General features: G+C 31.4%; 1 protein-coding gene across 1 annotated transcript; it reads right to left on the bottom strand.

Annotated features, from left to right (window-relative positions):
- Positions 1-19323: 19323 nt before the first annotated feature.
- On the bottom strand, positions 19324-19806 carry LOC125817182 (uncharacterized). Its single transcript, XM_049496731.1, has one exon. The coding sequence runs from the start codon at positions 19804-19806 to the stop codon at positions 19324-19326; it is 483 nt and encodes a 160-aa protein (XP_049352688.1).
- Between the last annotated feature and the right edge of the window lie 356 nt (positions 19807-20162).

The following is a 20162-nucleotide window of genomic DNA, read 5'->3' as shown; positions in this document are numbered from 1 at the left end:
TCATTTTCAGAAATAATTATATACTTCTATATTTATATACAAATTTCATTTTTATAAATATTTAGAAAATCGTCTCAAAAAAATAGTTGTCACCTCCCGAGCCTACACCTTGGACGCACTCGAGAACCATTTCTGGTCCCCAAGCGAACTCATGTCCTAGTTGACTACTAAGCAGAAGGTTAACTCAAGCATACACAAGCATCAAAAGAATTGTTTAAAAATAGTTAATTAAATCTCAAAGTTATATAAAATACTGAGTATTAAACATAAAGTCTTAAATAAAACATTTAAAATTGAATTAATACTGCAATACTCGCCAAGACTGTCTATCTATGACACCTCTACTATATAAAGATAGGTGTCGGGAAAAGACCAACGATACCTCAAAACGTTACTATTAACAAATCCTAAAAATTCGAGTCCCCCAAAAGCAAGGAGGTCTCACCAAAAGCTGACGAGCGGATGATATGATCTCAACGGAATGCCTGTTGATGATCCTAAGTACCTAAATATGCATCATGAAATGATGTATATCGAATGACATCAGTACATTGAATGTACGAGTATGTAATATGGTTGAATAATGAAATAACTGAAATGAGGACTAAAAGCAACTCAACAGAATCAATACATGAATATGAAGTGAAAACCATTTAAGCTTTACAATAAGATATGCAATAAAAGCAATATGAAAATGATATACTTTACTTTGTGGGGAGTTTCTCTAACCGATAATCATTACTACGAGCATAGCAATAATACAACGTTTCGTCCACGTTGCAAGGGCCATCCTATACTTGTTGGGGTATAGGATGCTACTGTAATTATGGCCGGTACCACAATTACTCAAGCTTATTATAGTTTTCCACTTGGAATATCCTAAGTAGTCCACAAAAATTTGATGTCCTTAAAATATTATGCATAATTAGATTGATTGGTAACGTCTTCTTACAAATAATGTCGATTTAATTTAAAATATTTGGATAGAATTAAAGTGATAATTGATAAACCAATGTTATTACTAGTATAACTCCTTCATCTAAGACATCCTTAATTATATATAGCAATAGGGATAGAGTAATTGACTTACTTGAATCACCTATCTTTGGTCTGCGTCAATTAAAAGTTGGACCATACATTGTATGTCTGTATTAGTTAGTTTCAATAATATCAATATCATGGAGACGCTAGCGTGTGTGTATATATATATATGTGCAACCTTACGTCAGCTCATAAAGTCATATTATCTTCCTTATAAAGGTAAATAGGTTATTTTCTATAGATTCCCGACTCATGTTGTTTTGCTTTCACCCCTTCAACCATTGACTATTCCATTATATTCTGAACCTTCACTTACGTCCATAATAGGCGGCTTGATGAAGTTAGAAAAAAGACGAGTGAATTAGGCCTCCAAATCTGAAGGGCCTCATTTTTTTTCTTAGCAATAATAGGTTGTAGATTTTTTTTAGAAAACAATATAGAGTAAGTACTAATTATAACAAAGACTATTTTTTTCGTATAAATTGAGAGAATTATTAAAAGAAGTTAAGCACATCGGGCGTTAAGATTAAATTGATTTATTATATGATCAATTGAAAAATAATTATTAAAAGAAAATCAATTATAAAAAAAACTAACAACTCTGCACCTCTAAGAGTTAGAAGAACAAAATTAGTAAGAAAATATATTATTTTATTTTTTAAAGTTTAAGGATCCATTCAATTTTCGACTTAGGACACTAATGTGCTTGAGTCATCCTGATCATTTGTTTTAACGAGTCAATCTCACAAAGTTACTAAACAATAGATTTCTTTTTCTATTCCCTTTCATGTATTTTCAAATGGAGTTAATATCTTAAAAGGTCATTGAACTATGAGAATTTATCTAGCAAAGTTCGTAAACTTTGTTTTATATCAATAAAATCACTTAACGTAAGATATTTATCTACAGAAATCATTCAACTACATTTATCATTAAAATCAATTTAATACAAAAAAAATAAATTATTTTTAGGTCATATAAACATGAATGCCATAAATAATTTATTTTAAAAAAAAAAAAACCGTTTTATTGTTTATCAATGATTCAGTTCTTTGTTTCCAATCACAAATGAAAATAATTAAAATTTGGGTGTAAAATCCATATTCATAAGAGACTCGTTGTCACATTACAACCTGCTAGCAACATTGCTAAATTAAAATCCGCTGTCAAGGAATTGAAAAGAAAAACTATATGTTATTACTCATTAATTGTTTTGGGTTATGCACTATATTACTCATTTATTTATATTATAATTAATATATTTGTATCTGGAGACTGGGGTATCTAATCAAAGTAATCAATACATAATTACTTCAGTCAAAAAAATTATTTTACGAACAGTGACACAAAATGTAGAAAACGAATATTGAAGCAACGTGGGTATAATGCGGGTTTATATGGAGCGGGTTGAAAATAGAAAATTTTAATTTGTGAAATTCATATTTACATGACATATAAAATAATTTTATTTGTTATGTTAAATTTATTTTAATGATAAATTATTTAAAAAAGCAGAATGTGTTTTTTTGAAATTTTATTTATTTGTGGGGATTTTACCTGACATATAAAATAATTTATTATGTCTTATTGAATTTATTTAATGAAATATATTGTTGAGTGATTTTTGAAGATAAAAGCTTTAAGTTGAGTGATTCTATTGATATAAAATAAAGTTTAATGACTTTACAAGATAAATTCTCTTAGTTCAATGACTTTTTAAGATATTAACTCTTTCAAATAGGCAATATATACTTCCAATGCATTTACGGCTGACGGGAATATCTAGTTTAAAGAGAGAAGGATTGTCTAAGCCTTATAAGGAGTACACCCATCTTATTAACCACAATGTGAGCCTTTTTTTCATTCTTTAACTGTTATTCCAAATGTGCAACGTTAGACAAGAATTGTACAAGTGAGGGTGGCAGATAGCTAAAACGTAATTGTAACAAGATTGCATTACATATTTAACGAAGCATATCAACTAAATTATTTATAAATTATCATGTTTATATTAGGTTTTTATACTAATAAAATCACCCACAATACTAGAAGAAAAAAAGGGAATCACTTTATCAAGATAAATTTAAAATTATGAGAAGAATCAACTACTATTTTTTGGTTTATATGTGACAAATTGGATTTACTAAATCTTAAGTATCTTACCATGCGTAAGCAGAAAATAAATAGCCATACAAATAATAACAAATGCATGACATGAATTTATCCCTAAAGTTGTTGGGGGTGGAGGAGGGTTGGTAAAAACCTATGTTTATCACAAGTATATCTTTGATTAAGGATCTTGTAACTGTTTATTTGTATCTCCTATATATAAAACTTTCTATAATTTTTTATATATATGATATAATTTTTCGACAAAGGGTGTTCAATTGATCACCCACCAATGTATGTGGCTATGTCCCTTCTCGTACAATAATCAGTTGAAGTTTAGAATATGCATAATACATAAATGTGTCATTTATGCACAAGTAAACCCTTAAGTTTGTATAAAATTGAACAAATAGACACATGCGTCTTACAGACATCCTACATGGCAATTTATGTCCTATGTTGAGTCATACATGTATTATTTTACATAGGACGCATACATGTGTCTACTTGTTCAATTTTATACAAGTTTAAGTATTTACTTGCGCAAACTCAAAGTTCAAAGACATATATATCAGTAACCAATGTAAAGAACATATATATTTATGTATTATGCCTTTGGAATAAGCATTAAGAATACCAATATCCTTGGTTAACTATATATTTTATTTTTTTTAAAAAGAAAGTTTGAAGGGACAAAAAGGAAATTTCACTTAAAAATATTATAATTTTTGCATGAAAGTTGAAATGATTAAAATGAGAGAAATGGACAAGAAATGACGGCAAAGGAGGGAAAGAGGGTTGTGTCCAAAGATAGAAATCCCCCGTGAGAAGTGTTTGGAGTCATTTGACAGCTAATATAAAAGATACTTACATATATAAATACAAGTTATACACTTGCATATTACAACTCATGAATATTTTTGACACCTTCTATCTCCACTCCTCTAATTTCGATGAAGGTGTCACGAGACAGATTCCTCTCTCTTTGAAATGCTTTCGATAATAAATTCATCTGAATTTAATATTTTTAACGAGATAAATCGTTAAAGTTACGCACAATAAGTTCAAATATGCTAAGCATCAATATTATGAATGTCCGTGTCTAGACATGTAAATTTTCAAAGTCACGTGTCTCCAATATTTTACTTAAGAGTACATTTCATTCAATTCAAGTGTTAAGTCAAACTTTTATCCTTGTCAAAAGCATCATCATTTGTACCTTTTCTACTACTCTTCCAATAATGTGGGTGAATCCATTTCTTAAAGGATTTTTTATGTTTCCTTTATTAATTAGGTATATATCTGCGTTATATATAACTTAACTATCCAATTTTAGCATCTAATAAAAATATTACACTTACAGCTAGTAACATGTATGCAGGTTTGACCAAATTCAGTATATTTGGTTCAAAGTCTTAAGTAGTTTATTTATGTTAAAAATTCATTAAATATGTTCATAACTAGTACATACTTATCGCCACTAGGGACGAAATCCCAATTTGAGATCAAGAAATGTATTTTACTTGCAAGTCTCTTTCTTCTTAATTTTCTTCCATTTAATTCTAATCTTATGTTATTTAATTTTTAGGTATCAGTGTACTATATGTATATATATATATATAACTTTCCCTATCTAATTATAGCATCTAACAAAGTATAACGTTCACATCTAAGAGGTAAGGCGGAGAGAGTAGTCTGCATGATGATACAGGTTTGGTCGAATTTAGTATATTTGGCTCAAAGTCTCATATAGTGCATTTGTGTTAACAAATTCATGAAATATGTTCCTAGTCAGTCCATAGTTATCGCGACTAGGGACGAAATCCCGTATTGAGATTAAGAAATGTATTTTACTTGCAGGCCTCTTTCTTCTTAATTTTATTCCCTTTTAATTCTAATCTTATTTTATTTAATTTTTTAGATGAGTTATATATCTCAATCCTGGCTGTACCTACAGCTATATGTGTGGGGTATATAGCAAGAATTAATGGGAAATAGAGGGAAGATGAAAAGAGGAATTTGAAAAGATTCTCTTATGTAAAAAGACATTTCTCCCTCATTGGTGGTGGAAATAAAAATGGAAGTGTTTAAATAGAGAAACACTTCTATTAGTTGTTAAAAGGGTTGGAAAGAGGGACCCCCCTCACACCGTCGTCGTCGTCGCTCGGCTCCTGCTTTGGAAAATGATCAAGAGATTAAATTTTTGGACAAAGTTTGTTTTAATTATTTAGTTAATTATTAATTAAATTAAATGGCCAATGTTTTATTTATTTAAATAATTAGCCGAAACGACTCGATCCGACTCGGATCCGCGCAACACGTTTTATTTAAAACACTTTCCCGTTTTATTTGAATTTTCCACCATTGGAGATGGCCGTTCTGAAAGGTTGCAACTTTTAGGAACACCCATGACCGTTTGAAAGGTTGCAAACTTTCATGAATGGTTGAGTGGTTTCTGAAAGGTTGCAACCTTTCGGAATCAGTGCTTCTTGGCTATAAATACATGTGAATCCTCAGACTTTTCACTTACGAAATTTCTGACTTCTTCTTCTTCTTCTGCACAAATTTATTCGTGTACTTTGCTGTCGTTGAGTGGCTCGCTGATACCTGAGTTTTGTGTATCAATACACTGGTGATTAAGATTGTTCTATCTTGAGAGGATATATTCCAATTCAAACCTCGGACACTAGAGTGGGATAATTTCCTTAAGGGGACACTTTGCATTCAGTGGGCTTGATTTTCTTTCCATTCTGTTTCATACGGATTCTGGTACGTTTACAGATTTTAGTTTTTGTTAATTAATTTATATTTTTCACTGGGTGATTTAAACTTTGGAAATTTACTGTTTCTGCAAAGTTTTTGTTATCACTAGTATTTTTGGAATACAAATTGCATAACACTATGTGACACAAATAACTGACATGACCTTTATATTAGCTTTGATATGTACACATATATAGACTTGGTTGTCGTTGTGCGACTTTACATAACTTTAATCAATCATCTTTAATTTGAAGAAGAGTAGAACAATTTAGTAAGATAATAAGCTACACCAAATACATAATCGCACATGATATCATATATATGAAGATGGGACATGTAATTTGAAATTCACTGGCCCAATGGGGTGACTCCTTATCAATAATTTCTCTATTCGCAGTTTATCATGTTGGACTTGTAAATTTGAGCAAAACTTGCATAATTTTTGTCACAATTTTAATTTTTGCGATTCAATAATTATTTGTGATTTAGAACAATGGGTCGAGCTTAAGCTCTCCTTAGCTTTGTAATTTTATGTCAATGTAAAGGTCACACCATTATACTATGATAAAAAAAAAAATTAAAAAAAGTTCTCCATTCGCAGGTATATATTGATTGGAGAAAGGCAAATGGACGATCAATTATCCAATGAATTTCCAACTTATGAACCACTTGTCTTCGTTAATTTTCTATTAAACAAGATGAGAGACAAAAGAACTTATTTTTCGACGTATATGTGAATCAAATCAAACATCACAAATAAAATAACTACATCAGAGAAAACGAGTAGAAATTAAACAGTCAAAAATAAATGTGTACATAGAGGAGAACAAAAAACTAGAATTTAATAGGTATGTAAATATACTGTTTAATTCATTGAGAAATAAATTTTATCATTATTTCCTCACTTATCTGTACAACATGTACCAACTTATAATAAAAATAATAAAAGTAATATTACTACTAATAATAATTATAATATTTGGGTGATAACACAATTACTTCAGATCCTTTATCCTTCAGTCGATCTGAGATGCTATATTAGATTATATGAACATTTTATTTAAATAATTCAGTTAACAAAAAAATACGCAAAAAAAAATAAAAATTAGAGTACACTTTTTATTACTTAATTATTTTACGAAGGGAGTCATTGACTTTCCAATTTTGCTACACTCCATTGTAATGTTATATTAATTGGCTAGGATAATATACAAACATAAGGAGAATCCAGCTGAAAAATACTCAAATTAAACGTAGAAGCAAAGCAAGTAGCAATCCATTACTAAGATTTAACTTGCTTATGTCCCATCAATGATCAACTTAACAAACCCTAATTTAAGGTCCACACGCTAATATTTCATAATTCACCTCTATAAACATGCACTATTAATTAATCTATGGTTGATTAGTTATTGTTTTTCAATGTGTGTGTTTGTACCACTTCTTTTTTTTTTCTTTTTCAACATATGATAACAAACAAATTGTTTTTTATCTTTACATATAATGCTAAAAAGTGAATAAACTAAAAAGGATGAGAATTAATTACCTCAACCCAAATGGAAAAGTTAAAAGGGAATTTACATAAATCTAATTAGTTTAGAAGTTAATTACTCAGATACACTCTACTTTGCAACATTACGTATTTTATCAGATTTTGGTGCCTCTAGTTATGTCCAGATACATGTATCTCAGATACATGGGATAAAATTTAAGTTTAATTTGTTCGAGATGCATTGTATCCAAGTGAAGGCACATGTATCTGGATACATAGCAAAATCTCGTTCGCCTTCATAGCCTCTCTCTCATCTGGCTCGCCACTCTCTCATATATCTGAGATAACATGTGAATCACTCCAGATACACGTAGATGCATGTATCTAATGTGTATCTAGTGTGATTTGCATGTATCTAAGATACATACGAATCTCACTCGTCTCTCTTCCTATTTTTGTGTATTTGGTAGCAAAAATACATATATCTAACTGTAAAATATGTAGAAAACTCTTAATTAGCGCTAAGATATATAATATTTTGAAAATACAGATGATAATAATAATAAGTATGGTAGTGAAGGGTAGTTTCTCTAAAAAGTAATTAAGACCCATCCTGAGAGATATATAGATACTAGTAGATCATGAATAATATAATTGGGGATTTAAATTTTAATTATTTTGAAATTGTCACCTTTCCACAAAGACAAAACCATAACGTACCCACCTATTCACATGCGTGCATTAATCATTACAACAAAACAATCCACTCCACAAACACATATCCTGCTCCAAAATTGTCTCTTCCCTTAATTCCAATTTCAACATTTCATAGATCATAGGCTCTCTCTGGAAAGTGTTTTTTTTGTAATTCTTGATTTGGTCATTTTCCCTCTAATAAACCACCTATTATGTACTTTCCTAGCTACCTTTCTTACTATCATAGCTAGTCTCAGTAACTTTTACAATTGGGGGTGACACTTCATCAAGGGCATGACATTTATTACTTCTTCCTATTTGATAATTTTTTAATTCTAGCTTTCCATAAGCATGTGTAAGACGATAAGATTAAAGAAAATTTTAATACATTTTGTTTATTTTTAATTTAAGATCACACGATTCAAAAAAATTTAAACTTTCTTAAATTTCATGTCAAGTTTTTGGTATTCTATTTATCTTTAATTGATGTTTTTTGTCTCCTTCCTCTTTTTCTACGAACTATTATGTAAATAGTATAAAAGAGATGATTTTTTCTAGAACAGTCACATTGGAGAAAATTAACAAGTGTCGTAATTTCAATATTATGAACTTGTTCTTTACCATATAATGTAAAAACTTGAATGATTTAACAAAATGATTGTCATCCACAAACTTATAATACTAATCCCTACATCTCAATCCAAAAGCTAAATGTTAAAGATGGTCCCAAACTAAACAAATCGAATCATGCTACTTAACTCATCACGCGTTTTAGGTATCCTTTCGATGGCATTATGTAGTAGTCCAATCAAAGAGTTCATTTATGTTTTTAAAAGTGAATTTGATTTAATTTATTTAGTTGGTCCTTTCCTAGTAAACGTCATTCGTTTAAGCTTGCTTATATTATCGATTTCAAACACGAAAAAGGAAAACAATTGTTGTAACCTTACCACCAGCATAAATCTAACCAACTTATTATTAGTGAAGGTTCATATAATTTACTCAAATTTATTTGGGACTAAAACTAATCATAGTCATTGTTGGGTTTTTTTCTCGGAGAGAGTTTGTGTCCCTTACTATAAATTACGAGATAATATCTCAGATGGTCACCCAACTTTGAATAGTTCACTTAGAAAGTCACTCAACTTTGAATAGTTTACTTAGAAAGTCACTCAAATTTGTTTTATAACTCAAAAGTCACTCAACTATTGTCATTTCACTTAGAAAGTAACTCAACTATTGATATTTTACTTAGAAAGTCACCCAAGCAATTTAAATAATTTTTTCATTAAATTTTGTTAAATACAATTTTTTCTTTAAACTGTTTTTAACAGAAAGATGCTCTTTTTTAATTATTTTATTAAATTTTGTTGAATACAATTTTTTTAAAACTATTTTCTTAAATAATAATAAAAGATTACTATATGCTACTGTGCGTTTTTTTTAATTACTCCTTGATTACTCCCGTTCAATTCCAATCTTCTTCTTTTTTGGATCATTTTTCAGCATACTTAATTCGTCTATGGTGATGTACGTTTTTTTTCAAAAATAATTGTAAGTTAAATAATTGGAGTGAGTCAATAAGATAATTAAATAAACATTTTATTATTTGTTAAAAAAAATAGTTTAAAATAAAAATTAGATTTCAATAAAAGTTTATTGAATAAATTATTTAAATTTGTTGGATGACTTTCTAAGTGAAATACCAATAGTTGAGTGACTTTCTAAGTGAAATACCGATATTTGAGTGACTTTCTAAGTGAAATATCAATAGTTGAGTGACTTTTGAGTTATAAAACAAAGTTGAGTGACTTTCCAAGTGAATAACTCAAAGTTGAGTGACTTTCTAAGTGAACTATTCAAAGTTGAGTGACCATTATCGCTATAAATTACAAGTGGAAAAATTAGCCAATGAATCCATAATTTACTCAATTCATTCATGTTTGAGCTGATTATTGACCCGCCAATTTTCTGCCTAATCCATTTCAGTTTATAAAAGATTGGGTAGATATCTCGCCAAAGTAATAATCTATAAAAAAATCTTGTCAAGAAAATTATAAAACATTATTATTTTTAATTTGATATATTATTATATAGTAATAACAAAAAAATCGGTTAAAAAATATAAACGAATAAATAGAGTAATTAAAACTTGACAAAAATTTGGCCCAATTCCTTTTATTTGTTAGTCAAATTCATTTTAACCTATTCAAATCTAACTTAACATATCTACTTATCACCTCTACTATATTATATATAGGAATAAAGACATAAATGGTGGTTCGGTGAAAAATATTGCTAAACGAATGTCCCAAGAAATTGATATCCCAAATTTGTAGACTTTTTAGATTTTTTGTTGGTCTTCTTCTTTCTTTTATGTTCGCTGCTTTTCTTTTTGGGCTTCTTACGTAAATGTATCATTGGTAAAAAAAATATTCAAAATTATATAAATAGTGTATAACTATATATTAGAGATATATCAACATTCATATACACTGATATACAATATTGATACATTGCACAATTCCATCTTTCTCAACAAACTAAATTTTTCAATTTCAACCAGATCAAATCTCCTTTAAATAATCCTGGATTTTATATGACCTTCTCTTGTCTTTTGACATATTATTCGCTCTAAACGATTTAACTTTACGACATGTTGAATTTTAAAATTCGATCTTTGAAAGATTTCAAATTTTAAGATTTTTTGTTCAGAAATGACTCATTAGTCAATGATAATATAAGAGTATATGTATATTTTTGTGATATCATTAATGTTTCTTGTTCAGAAATGACTCATTAGTCAATGATATTATAATAATATATGTATATTGTTGTGGTATCATTACAGTTTCTAATTCAGAAATTACTCATTAGACAATGATACTATATATATGATATCATTAAGGTTTTTTGTTTGTCGCACCATATTTCGAACTAGCCGAAACAGTTCACAACATAATACGGCTGTCACTCTGTTTTTTGGAAAAAAAAAATTGTTTTGTATTAGAGTCGTCACCTAAATTTTAAGGAAAATATTAGGAAAACCATTTTTAAAATATGTAAATGTAAACTCTGTTTTGATTTGCGAAACCAGTGAGATTCTGAGTAAGGGTTTTGGTTACTCGAGGGGAAGGTGTTAAGCACCCCTCAGAACCTATCCAAAGATAGTCCTTAAACTCAATTTATGAAAATATGATTAGGAAAACTTATTTATTTATTTGCTTTAAAAACAATGATAAGTTAATTGGTTAGTTTAAGAAAAGAGTAAAATACAAGATACGACATATATATGCCTTATAAAATAGATTTAATAGTAGTATTTTATCATGTAAAAATAAATAGATGTACTTAAAAGTATGTTAATTTTTATATGTTAAAAAATATAGATGTATCATAGTAAAGTTATCCTAAGAAATATATAGATGTTGAATTTATGAAAATATTTTATTTCATTAAGACGTGAAAAATAAAATAAGATAGTAGTGGAGTGTAAATATGTAGTAATATGTAATATATAATTTGGATAAAAATAGAGTTTCCTAAAAAAATTAAAATAAATAAATAATAATGATACTAAATGTTAAAATATTAGATAGAGTTTGTGATCTTAAATTAGTTTATTATAAAGTATAGTATATACATGTAAGTTGTTTAGAACATATGAACACTTATTATTTATTTACATGTATAGACAAATTGACAATAGATTATATGTAGTAAAGTAATATGTAAATTTAAGTGTAGGCATTTATAAATTATAAAAATAAATAAATAACATTAGTAAAAAAGATAGTAGATAATACTAGGTTATGTGGAGAAAATATAGAATATATACCTTTATATGTATGACATATATATGTATGTACCTTGTATTTGAACCTGTTGGCATATCTAAAATTTTGAAATGGCATGTTAAAAAATTAAAATGTTTTTAGCAATGTTTGATCCAAAAAAAAGTAAGAATAGTCAATACATTTTTATGAAGGAGATAGTAAAAAAAAAAAGGGCCTAACTATTAGAACTTATTCTATAGTCACATTTGTCTTGTTAAATATATAAGCATACTTCCCTACTTATTTTCTTAAAAAAATGTATATCTAAAGATAAATAACTTAGCCTTAAGTAAATTTCTAAATGTAATTATTGTTTTATTTAAATGTATTTATAAAAGAAAAAATGACTTAGTTTTCGAAAAATCGATTAAACTTATGATTTAAGAGAAATCAAATTTTCCAAAGAACAGAGTCGCCACTTAATTTTTAGTAAAAAATCAAGAAAAATGCAAGTTTTTTTTTTTTCAAAAGACTTAAATAGATAAAATCAATTGAAAAAGGGTTCGAAATTCAATGTATATTCCGAGAAGGTGTTAGGCCCTCGGAATGCCCGCTAACTTGCGGTTGACCGGCGATTTGACAAAAAGTGATTTTTGACTAACTTTGAAATTTCAACTAAGTAAAAGAACTCCTAATGACTTTGACTAATTTTAAAATTTTAACTAAATAAAAGAACTCATTTTATTTAACTAATTTTATTGAGATTCTAACCAAGTAAAAAAAAACTCATTTATTTAAACTAACTTTTTGAAATTTTAACTAGGTAAAAGAACTCATTTATTTTAACTAATTTTTTTTTCGAAATTTTAAATAAGTAAAAGAACTCATTTATTTTAACTATTTTTTTGAGATTTTAAATAAGTAAAAGAACTCATTTATGACTATTTTTTATTTTATATATTTATTATTATTTTTATTATTATTATCTTAAGGGGGGATGAACTAAAGGGAAATTTTTCTAAGGGAAATGACTTAGGGAGATAACAAGACCAAAATTAAATAAAAGCTAAGTAAATAAATTATATGAATGAATATTTATTTTAAAAATATAAAAGAGAAATGACTACCTTTGGGGTTTAATTAAATTTAACCATAAAAAATGAAAGCGTTAGTCGAACGAATAAAACAAAGCGTAGGCAAGAAAATTGAATTTGGGCCTTTGCTGCGTTTTTGGGCCTCTTCAGCCCATTTTCGCTCCCAAACACCTGTGTATACAACAAAGGTATATCGTTGTATATGGGTCGTGTTCAGGCACATTTTTGTGTATATTAGACTGTATACCGAGTGTATTCAGTCTATTTTGACCCCCGCAACCTGCATTTTATTTTTCTGCCCTGTATATCATGTGTACAGTTGCTGTATAGCAGCATATACTGCTCTTTTTGAGCTTTTGGAGGCTTGCATTAGCTTCCCTTTCGCCCTCGAACACCAAAGGCTGACTTCGATACCCGAAAATGTAGGGAGATGATGAAAAAGAGTCCGAATAGACTCGGCGAAGCATCACATGTAAAGAGAGTAGGAAAAAAAAGAAAAAAGACATTAATATACACTCCCTCAAATGCCTTCTATAGAAATAATAAAGTAAAGCCACAAGAAATATAACCCAATGCATATGCTGGACAGAATATGATAACTTATATATATAAAAAAAAAAACATCTTCCAGTTGGCTCCCAAACAACAAAAGACCAAAAGTATGTTCATTTAAAAAATGTGGAAATCGCGATGATATTAACAAACCACATACAGAAACATATACAAATATAAAATTTTGATGCCTACTTCCTAGCATGCTTAGACTTTAATAATATTTGAACTCATATGCATCCTAAGGAACAAACTTTGATAAGGAAACTGAGTTTACAACTCGAAATCTAAAATCGTGACGCTATACATGGTCGAATAAATTTCAAGAATGCAATTAAATTAGCTCACATAACCAACTAATCTACCAAGATTAAACTGAAGGTAATCACCAACTAAAACAAACATATTTAGTCAGTGAGATCCAATTAACGGGGACAAATTGAGACCCACAACAGTACAACTACTCATGTAAGCTATGGCAGAATGGATGAGCCGACAGACCGAGCAAAATCAATCTTAAACTATCACATATAGGGGCATATCGAGGAGGACGATAAGTATTTCGAACAAACATGAACTAAGACGTGACAAGAATGGAAGAGAAAGAAACAAAGTGGCAACCAAATAATTAGCAGATATAAACTCTTAAGGAAAAAACAGCTCACACCATATTTCGAACTTAGCAAAATCTTAGGAAGCACCGTTAAAATGCAGCTCCAATTAAGACATGAACCTCAAGCTATTCACAACAACAAAAGTAAGCCTAATTCTTTCAAAACTTAACAACAACTGATCAACTTTATATGGTTCAAATCGACAAGAAAACAACCAAGAAATATACACTTGATTGACACCACTTTCCAACAGAATGCTTGAACAAGTATACACGTAACAACAAACAGAGAAATTCAAGGACTGAAATGCCCAAAACCAAACAAATATACAAGAAAGGAAGGGCAGCCACGACTTAATCTCAAACAAGAATACAATCTTAATTTCAAACAGTATACAATACAATATCCAATTTCCATATTAGACAGTTTGAGAAATTATCTTTCATTTGAAGAAGAAATAGCTCATAACATCAACACTAACGAAATGAGTGCCCATTTTGACGTCTTAAGACATCGACAACAAGGAAATATGGATTCGAACATCCAAAACGAGTACGAGAAAAGGACGACAAAATAAACTTGAAACAGAGGAATCCAACTATACTGAATTCGCTTAAAGAAATAGGCACTATCAAACCATCCAGAACTCAATAACAAATAATAGCGAACAAAATAAAAGCACAACTATAGCCATCATGCTGGAACAGAGAAGATGAGGAAAGTATTACAAAGGAGAAAGCATTACCTTTTTCCGGGCAGCAAACGGAGACGAACAAGACTTGAAGCTGACTTCCACCGCCACAGGCTCGACTCGAGAGGCAGAGAATCAACACGAAAGATTCCAACGAAAACTCGGATTCCGAGCAAATGACCCAGAGATTTCAGAAATATGAACACTATTGACCTAAATGTAAATTTCAGCTCTCTCTTATGCTTTTCTTACTGTCTCAAGCTTCAATTTCCCCAACTTTTTCCTAACTTAATATATATTCTCTCCCAAATTTCAACTAATTTCTTTAATATTTTCTCCCACTCAAAAAAAAATTCCTCCCTTAACAGTAATAGACCAAATATATATAGCAGGAAATAGGGTTTCAATAAAAGGGCCGAGAAAAGGATCAAAAATCAAATTAAAAAAGGCCAAAATATCAAAATTCAAAAACTCCAAAACTTTCACCTTTCTGGCTAAACACCCTTTTCTGAAGCTTTAACTCTATTCCGGAAGAGGGAAGGCAGACCAACGCCTCAGATCGATCCCCATGTCCTTATACTCGACGTGGAGCGATCTCACGTTGCAAGGACGATTCCGCGTGCCTGGTTGCTGGAAATGCACTGCTGGAACAGTACTGGGCAGCTGCTCGTTCTGGATTTGGTAGTGTGAGGAAGAAACAAACGCAGGGGTCAGTTTTGGGACTTGTTCACGTGTTATTGCTGTGAAGGGGACGTTGGAGCGTTCTGGGTTCTCTTAGAGGAATTGAAAATGGGTCGGGTTTGGGCTGGTGTATGCTGTTATTGTTAGTATTTTGTTGGGTTTGAGGAATTTGGAAAATGGGCTAGATGAATGTGCTAAAATTTGAAGCAACAAAGGGCTGCTGATTTGTATCTTTGGGCTGAATAAATGGCCCAAAAATCTGGTCTCTCCATATGGGTTGAAGGAAATGTTAGGAAGTGGCTACGATTGCAACCGAGTGAAGTTAAAAACTTAGCCGATTTGAATTTAATCGGTGAATTCGGCCAAAGTTAAATAAAATGAATTAATATTTAATTAGTGAGCTTCTTAATCTTAGCGAAATAAAATAATCAACTTAACCATAGAATAGTTAATTTAAATACCAACTAATTAAATTTGAAATTGCAATTATGATTTAAACTAAACAAAATTAATAAAACAAAATCCACATATATAACTATATGAAATATATTTACTATTTAAAAATTATAAAAATCAACTAAAATTATTTAAAACAAACTCTGAATTTTATAAAGCTAACTATTCTAAATCGTTTGAAAAATAAGAAGCTTGGAAACTAATTATTATCGGGGAGGGTCAAAATCAGGTGCCAACAACTGTCCCTCATTTTACTTGGATTGATGCAAGAAATTCGAGGAAAATGAAATTGACTAATCCGATTTTGACCAACCACATCTTCATCTTTTGGAAAAATGATTTGGTACGGACTCTAGGAATTATGGCCGAACCCTGGAAATGGGTTTCCTACATATCTCAGGCTATATGAGAATTCAGGCCACCTGTAGTTCAGTACGCTTGATTTGACGCATGATTTTGAAAGAATTCAAAAGTCATTCCTATACCGAGTTATGAAGATACCAGAATGCTCGAGAATGAGATTTAAGAGCGAATGTCAAAGTACAGCCGAGTTTCAACACCGATCCTGCCTACATACCCCTCAATTTAGGGAATCAGACCGCGTGTAGTTCGACTCAATCGGTTGAAAAGAAAATCTATTATGCAAGATAGCCTTTGGTTCTGGATAAGTGACAAAGCAGTCGAGTATGAAAAAGAGGCTTGAAACCTCTTAGTCATGAATGTGGTGCCCTTCACACCCATAATTAAGAACTTACACGGACATAATTTCCAAAGCTCTTGGTGCATTGTCACTCAGATCAGAAAGCTGCTTCCGGTAGAGACCAAAATTTTCGGATGCGAAACTGAAACCATGAAACTTAAAGAAAAACCCACATGCCTTCTAATAGGGGTGTGGTTTGGTTGTGGTGGAAGTCGCTCCTCTGCTCGCGTCGTAAGAGTTTGACACTCCTCTTTGGACTATGTCCCAGTTCGCTGCTAAGAAAAGTTCCACGTTGTGCTGCATTCTAATTGATGTCGTCCGCACCTGTGGTTTGTTTTAAGAATTCACCCTCTTGGATGCTCTCGACAAAGATTGAGATAAAACTCATTAGCATAAAAATGCAATTCAAATAGAGGGATAATGTCTTTTACAATGTTGACACTTAATTGCTCTCCTTGAACATTTAGCATCAACTCCATCGGGTTCGATGCAAAGCAAATAGAGCAAGTGTTTCATATTTGCAATATAATCTTCAATGTACTCTTCCTTTGATTAATAAAATAGGTTGATGTAATATGTTAACAGTTCTCTTGATCTCGTTATTTTTTGCAGAGAAAATGATGCAGTTGATGTTGATTTTTCTTGTGATGGGTAAATCTTTCTCTTGTGATTCAAAAATTCAATTCCCGCGATGCATGAATCTTTTCCGCGATGCATGAATCCTCTCTTGCAATGAATGAATCCCTTTTCTCGCGATGCATGAATCTTCTCTTGCAATGCATGGATTCCTTTCTCGCGATGCGTGAACCTTTTTCTTGCGATGTATGAATCTTCTTTTGCGATACATGAGTCCCTTTTCTCGCGATGCATGAATCTTTTTCCCGCGATGCATGAATCTTCTCTTGCAATGCATGAATCTTCTCTTGCAATGCATGAATCTTCTCTTGTAATGCATGAATCTTTTTCACGCGATGCATGAATCTTCTCTTGCAATGCATGAATCTCTTTTCTCGCGATGCATGAATCTTCTCTTGCAATGCATGAATCTTTTTCCCGCGATGAATGAACCTCTTTTCTAATGATGCCATCCCTGGCACCGAATGAAGATAATGCTTCACCAGACAACATAGGTGATCTTTCGGGTATCTTTCGGGTGGCGATATCGTCTGAATCGACAATACAATAAAAATGACCCTCAGAGTAGTGGTATCATCTCATTTGACAATATGATATAAATGACTCTCTGGGTAGTGGTATCGTCTCATTCGACAATATAAATAAAAATGACCCTCGAAGTAGTGGTATCATCTCATTTGACAATACGATATAAATGACTCTCCGAGTAGTGATATCTTCTCATTCGACAATACGATATAAATAACCTTCAGGGTAGGAATATTATCATATCTGATAATATAATGCAGATAAACGTCTTCCATGTATCTCTAGTTCCTGGGAAATAATAATATTGCTCTCTTCGTGGTTTTCATCTGTCCCATCTCTGAACATAGTTGCACGCTCATTATGGACTTCGCCTTGTTGGGAATTGAATGAAATAATGTTACTCATATTCCAAAATCTTTGATATAAGCAGCATAAAATATTTCCTGCATCCACAGAAAAATTGTCAATTTTGGGGAGCTCTTTGCCCTTTTGACTTCTCCATATTCATTGAATGGTGGAATATGTTGATCTTGAGGCAAACTTATAGACATGCGTCCACAGAAAAATTGTTAGTTTTTTTTCTTTTAAATGAACTGATCTGTGTCGATCTCTTCGGTTGTCTGCTCCTTGTCTTGCTATCTTCGGTTGATTTCTCCGATCTCTCGCTTCTTGATAGATAAGACAAAACATTTTTTTATGCAAATATAATTGAAACATGAAGGAAAAGTTTCTGAGGAAAATATATTTTCAAAAGTAATGTTTGGAAAAAGTCACTGCCAAGTGTCATGTCGCGTTAAGTTTAATGAACGTCATTCAGAGTTGGTGTTTTGAGATCTGTCTGATCACTTGTTGGGAAGTATTCAAAGTTTCTCTAAACTCTCGCTGAACCTTATTAAAATTTTTGAGGTCATCCTAAAAAAATTCTGTCCTAGTTAACTGTCTTGACTTATCTCGAACTGTTGGTGAGCAAATCACACAATTTTTGAGATCTTCTCGAAAATTTTGTCCCAGATGCAAATCTCAAAGTAACTTCAGTCTCAACTTTGTTGGAGAGATCTTCTTCTTGAGAATTTTTGAGTCCCTCTGAAAAATTATGTCCCAGTTTCTATTGTAAAGAGAAATAAAAACCTTATGGGAGATGTGACCGAACCCTTATGGCGCCTACGTATCCCGTTGAGGCAGGAATCAGGTCAGATGTAGTTCCCCCTCTCGAGGATTAAAAAAAATAAGAAAATTACAGAGAAACCGATCAAGGCCGACATAGACCGCCTACGTATCTCATTCTTGAGAATTCAGGTCGAACGTAGTTCAAACACAAGGAAAAATATTAAAAGGGAATAAAAGGGTGACCGAGGCCGACATAGGCCGCCTACGTATCTCATTTTTGAGAATTCAGGTCAGACGTAGTTCATTACATAAGGATAGATTTTAAACAAAGCAATTACAAGCAAATAGAGCGATTACAAGGAAATAACCGAAGTACAAACTGAAGCTTCACACATAATATCTCTTGACAGCATCTGAGTTGATCGGTTTTGGCCATTCGGTGCCATCTTTCTCCGACAGGATCAAGGCACCTCCAGATAACACTTTGCGAACCATGTAGGGTCCTTGCCAATTTGGTGCAAATTTCCCTTTGTACTCATCCTGATGAGGGAAAATGCGTTTAAGGACCAATTGACCAACCTCAAACATTCTGGCTCTTACCTTCTTGTGGAAAGCACGAATCATTCTCTGTCGATATAGTTGTCCATGACAAACAGCAACCATTCTCTTCTCATCAATCAATGTTAACTGATCAATCCGTTTGCGAACCCATTCAGCATCACTCAATTCAGCTTCTCGGATAATTCTTAATGAAGGTATTTCAACTTCTGTAGGTATAACTGCTTCTGTTCCATATACTAGCAAATACGGAGTAGCTCCAACTGATGTTCTGATAGTCGTTTGGTAGCCCAACAAAGCATATGGCAACATCTCGTGCCAACCTCTGCGATTATCAATCATTTTCTTTAAAATCTTCTTGATGTTCTTATTGACGGCTTCTACAGCTCCATTAATTTGGGGACGATAGGCGGTTGCGTTTCGGTGAGTAATCTTGAATTGTTCACATATCTCTCTCATCAGATGACTGTTGAGGTTTGCTCCATTATCAGTAATGATGGATTTCGGTACTCCAAACCTACATATCAAATTGTTGCGAACAAAATCAGCTACAACTTTCTTGGTCACCGACTTATACGAAGCTGCTTCTACCCACTTGGTGAAGTAGTCAATGGCAACCAAAATGAATCTCTGTCCGTTAGAGGCGGCTGGCTCTATCGGACCTATGA

Source organism: Solanum verrucosum, unplaced genomic scaffold, assembly GCF_900185275.1.
Source record: "Solanum verrucosum unplaced genomic scaffold, falcon-dt-bn FXZP01000094.1, whole genome shotgun sequence".
NCBI lineage: Eukaryota > Viridiplantae > Streptophyta > Magnoliopsida > Solanales > Solanaceae > Solanum > Solanum verrucosum.
The sequence above is the reverse complement of the archived record's forward strand: the minus strand, read 5'-3'. Positions and strand labels throughout refer to the sequence as shown.

Coding starts and splice junctions, on each gene's coding strand:
- LOC125817182 (XM_049496731.1), bottom strand. CDS start 19,806: ATGTTGCCATATGCTTTGTTGGGCTACCAAACGACTATCAGAACATCA.